At 28.5% G+C, this 4,678-nt stretch overlaps 2 protein-coding genes across 2 annotated transcripts in view; one reads left to right on the forward strand and one right to left on the reverse strand.

Annotated features, from left to right (window-relative positions):
• The first annotated feature begins 838 nt into the window (after positions 1–838).
• Positions 839–2,157, forward strand: LOC106109405 (probable DNA replication complex GINS protein PSF2). Its single transcript, XM_013290894.1, has 3 exons — positions 839–1,156; positions 1,338–1,608; positions 2,018–2,157. Exons 1-3 carry the CDS (start codon positions 912–914, stop codon positions 2,090–2,092), a joined length of 591 nt encoding a protein of 196 aa, XP_013146348.1. The 5' UTR covers positions 839–911; the 3' UTR covers positions 2,093–2,157.
• A 917-nt stretch (positions 2,158–3,074) lies between these two features.
• Positions 3,075–4,678, reverse strand: part of LOC106109081 (TNF receptor-associated factor 4) — a 57,884-nt gene continuing 56,280 nt past the window's right edge. Inside the window, exon 7 of the mRNA XM_013290483.1 lies at positions 3,075–3,116. Coding sequence (XP_013145937.1) covers positions 3,075–3,116 — 42 coding nt within the window. The remainder of the gene's footprint in view (positions 3,117–4,678) is intronic.

Genomic DNA, 4,678 nt, shown 5'->3' on the forward strand with positions numbered 1-4,678 from the left:
GGGCAGCCATAAATATCAACCGTCTGAGACATTGTCAACCGGCCACCCTAATTTACGGCTAGTAATTAGGAGTTTGCACTTTGCCAAAACGATTTGCATCGATCGCGTTCGCGTAATTTCCAGTTGGAAACGATTTATATATCATTTGATCAAATAAACAGTTATGGAATTAGTTGGAGAGGGATAATAAGTAATTTGAGAGGTTTTAGATATATTTTCAGATAAGTATGGATGTACTAGAACATCGAATAAAGTTTTAAAGTTGCTCTCTAAATAGCGCCATCTTTAATCTAAATACAAAATTAAAACAATGCTCTTTAAACAGTTTCACTGTGTCGTACTTTGACCGTCTAATAGATGGCGTATTTAAAGACATAATTATGTGACGAAAAATTGCTAAAAATGTTTCTGGTTGAATTATTACTTTTATTAAAATTCATTTTTTTACTTTCATTGAAACGATTCATATATCACTTGATCAAATAAAATTTTAGATAAGTTTAGGTCTACTAGAACTTCGAATGAAAAGTTGCTTGCTAAATAGCCCCATCTATGATCTAATGACAAAACTAAAACAATGCCTTTTTCCTGTGTTAGTACTTTGACAGTCTAGTAGATGGTTAAAGGAATAATTGTATAACGAGAAATTACGAAATAGGTTCCGATTGATTTATTATCATGAAAATTCAAAATTAACTGGAAGATTAATTAAAAAAAATGGAATTTGAAATATTTTTACGATTTTTGCGCATGATTCCATCTTAAATATTATGTCAAAGTCCAATTGAAAAACAAATGAATGATGTGTCAATGTCAAATTAACTTTCAAAATCAAAATTGGAGGGAAAACAAAAGTTTTAAGTTTAAAGTTTGTTGTATAAGTTTAAACAAACTAATGAAATATCGATAAAATGGATCCGTACGAAATCGAATTTGTAGGTGAAAATAGAATTGTTAGTATAATACCGAACTTTTCTCATGATAAAATATTTTTAATTTGCGGCGAGTTTGGGCCGTTCCGGGCTGGTTTACCCATGAACGTTCCCTTATGGTTAGGTGTTATGTTAAAACAGAAACAGAAATGTAGAATTGTTGCACCAGATTGGATGGACATTGAAGTTTTGGAAAACATTAAAGAAGAGGAGAAAAAGTCAAGGTAATTTATACATTTATCAAGATTATTTTGCCATCGTTTAAATCAAATTATGTCCCCATATTGTAAATTTTGTAGCTAACACATGACCTAGGCACATATAAATTAGGATAGCTATAACATAACCAAAGCAGTTACATGAAGCAATAAAAGCAATGTTTTTTTAGTAATCTAATATTTTCAGATTCTTCACAAAGATGCCTAATGAACACTACATGGTTGAAGCTAAACTGATATTGGGAATTGCTGCGGAAGATATTCCGAGAGCTTCAGAAATAAAAACAATAATTAAAGATATCTGGGACATACGGATGTCTAAGTTAAGGACATCAATGGATGCTCTTATGAAAACTGGAGGCAGTTACGGTAGACTTGATCATTTAACAATGATGGAGATTAATTCTGTGAAGCCGTTGCTTCCGGAAGCTATGAACGAGTTGCACAGGATAAAAATGGTATATACCTTTCATACATCATTTTTATATACCTCTATTGGTTTAGGCAGCGTAAGCCGAGAAGTTAAAGTTTTATTGATTTTTTAAAGCCAGCATCCAGAAACACGCTGTTTATTTATTGTTTCTTAACATTAGTAATAACAGAATATAGTCTATGTTACTCACAGATTTATTACCTTTCTGATGGTGAAAGAATTTTTAAAATCGGTCCAGTAGTTTTTGGGTTATTTCAATACATACAAAAATACAAAGTTTTCCTCTTTATAAAATTAATATAGATTTGTGCAAATTATTTCTTAATATATGCTATCTGAAGAGAAATTTAATAAAACCTGATTTAAACGTATTTGATTGCTCGTTAGTTGAATATGTGTTTAAATTACATAATAATTTATATATTATTTTTCAGAATGCCAGAAAGATGATGCCTCCTAGCCTCAACACGTCTATCAGTCAGCCAAGCAGCTCACAGAGTATATTGTAATTAGTTAAGTGTAGTATAATTTTGTAAATAAAATGTACTTTCTTGTCTACTTTTATTTCCCTTTAAATAAATTGTGATACAATGTTTTAGTGCAGAGGACTGGCCGTTGCTCTGTCAGTTTTTTCTAGATGCCACAATGAAAAGTTCGACATTTTTGTGTACTTATCTTAGTGTTCATTTGTTATTATGTTCAAGGTAATGTTAAATTATTATTTCACTGTTTGTCTTATTTTTTTTAAATTATTCTGGATTGAAATATCTAACTATATGATATTTCACCTTTTACTAAGACTTAGCGAGTAATTTTTCGAGAATTTTAAGTGATATTTTTTCATACTATTATAGAGATTTTCATATTTAAAAGTCTTTTATATAATTCTACAAGTGTTCAAGGATATGGAATAAAAGATAAATTAATGTGAAGAAAAAATATATATTTTTCCATCTTAATTTTTTAATCATCTTTGTTTCTTACAGACTAAAATACAAAAGCTTAATCAACTATATTATCTTAGAGTATGTTATTAGTCTTATATCTGTTACAGATAAGGTACTAAAATAAACATTTTTAATATACTTAGCTATAACTATAAATTCATATTGCTATATTAACTGCTATAGCTATAACGGCGGTTTAAAATTACGAGAACATCACTAGCGTTAACTGTTATGAGAACTTAATAATAAAATAGCAAAATAATTTTGTCTCCTTATTTTTCGTCCTGGTGTTCGCTTGCTTCATAAATTTTTAATGTACAGTCACAAGGATACATAATTTAAAACAATATAATTTTTAGTACTACTTTTCATTGTCTTTTTCTAAATTACTTATTGAACTGACCATATAAAAATATTGGTGAAAAACTGTGACTTCACACATAGATCAAAATATTGATGAAAAACTGTGACTCATCACTGATCTATATAAATAGACAGACTACATAATCTGTGGTATTTTGAGTCTGTTATCTTGTGTTTTTGCTTATGACTGTACATCTTTGAGCTTACCAATAATCTTTTTAATCTGGAATGTAACATTACTTCTGAGATTATATACAAGCGCTTTCAGAGATCCAAATAATTTTACATTGTTATATTTTAACTCAACACACATATTACAAAGTATACATTAGTTTTCAAATGTTTATTTACAATGTGTAAGTTATAAACATTAGATTTTGTGCGATTTTAATTCCACAAACTGGGATTAGAATTATTAATTAATTACCAGAACTAAATGACTATAAAATTTTCGTTGTTAGTTTTATACAAAATCACAATAAATCAAATATTTTAAGGGTTTCTTTGACTAAATGTATAATGAAATAAAAATAGAAAAACAATTGGTACAATATTACAAATATAGGGTGAATTTGAATGTTCAAAGCATCATAATTTGATAAAAAATTGCAAATAAACTATTATTTGCAATATTTTTATTCAAATTTATAATGCTCCATTTAATTATCCATAATTATGAAATATATTTAAAGACCAATGTTTGTTTTTTAAATTATCCATCGCCAAAGATACAAGCGTTGATGACATTTTTTTATCTGTTTATTATTCTCAACTTATTTGATATACAATTATTTTCCATATTAAGTATATTATTTACATAAGAAAACTACAATTAGACATTGAATGTTGCTTATAAATAATTATTTACAAATACATAATCAACAGTCAGCTATAGCCGTGTTTTTATTTTGACAACTTTGCTAAGACATGCAGAGTGCTTCAATGCAAGTTATCTAACTTTGGTCTAATTCCAGCTTCGTAACACACAGAAAATCAGACATTTAATTTTCAAAGTAACATCTTTTCTATTTACATAAAACTTACTTTGACAATTCGTCTGTATGTACAACAACCGAATATATTAAGATAAATTAATGTAAATAAGAATTATATACAAAATGTGCCAACAACCAAACGTGTCTCAAAGATTTTTAAGTCCAAGCATTTTTCAAATCGCCTTTATTTTGAAGGCCAATAAAAATGCTTTTGAACATTACTGGGAATAACACACAGTTTTTGCAGTATCCTATAAAAATGTGTGTATTTGATACGGATTTGACAAATTAACTTATAGAAATATGGCACACGACTGTATTATTGTCAGTATTGTTAGAATTGGTTTACAAATAGGTTAATTTTGATCAGCAGATTAGTATTCAAATTACAAAATTACTGTTCGTTAATACTATTAATATACATTTCCAATTAAACTAAAAAAAACTGAAAAGGTTATTAGGTTACTTAAAAAAAAATATAATTACGAAAGGTTAAATTGATTTACTTTGAAACAACGTTTAGTATGTTCTTCAAGGGCAGTGAAACTCAAGAGATCTTTAGTGAAAGGATAACAATTGCTTACTCGCTACAATTATATACAGAGAAATAAGACAACCATCATCGGTTGAAAGCAAGAATCTTACATTGTAATCTATGACTGTTAAACGAACTAACACTAAATAACGACATGACAATCTATACGGCTACAATTTTACTGGGGTCGACCTTGACCCTGAGGAACATGACGTCATCTTTGACGAAATTCCTCTTCTTGAGCATTTCGTGGGA

This window comes from Papilio polytes, unplaced genomic scaffold (genome assembly GCF_000836215.1).
Source record: "Papilio polytes unplaced genomic scaffold, Ppol_1.0 DF821289.1, whole genome shotgun sequence".
Lineage (NCBI taxonomy): Eukaryota > Metazoa > Arthropoda > Insecta > Lepidoptera > Papilionidae > Papilio > Papilio polytes.

Excerpts from the sequence above, each read along its gene's own strand:
- LOC106109405 (XM_013290894.1), top strand. The coding sequence starts at position 912 with ATGGATCCGTACGAAATCGAATTTGTAGGTGAAAATAGAATTGTTAGT. Across the intron at positions 1,157-1,337 it reads GAAGAGGAGAAAAAGTCAAG|ATTCTTCACAAAGATGCCTA; the intron begins GTAATTTATACA and ends TAATATTTTCAG. Across the intron at positions 1,609-2,017 it reads AGTTGCACAGGATAAAAATG|AATGCCAGAAAGATGATGCC; the intron begins GTATATACCTTT and ends ATTATTTTTCAG.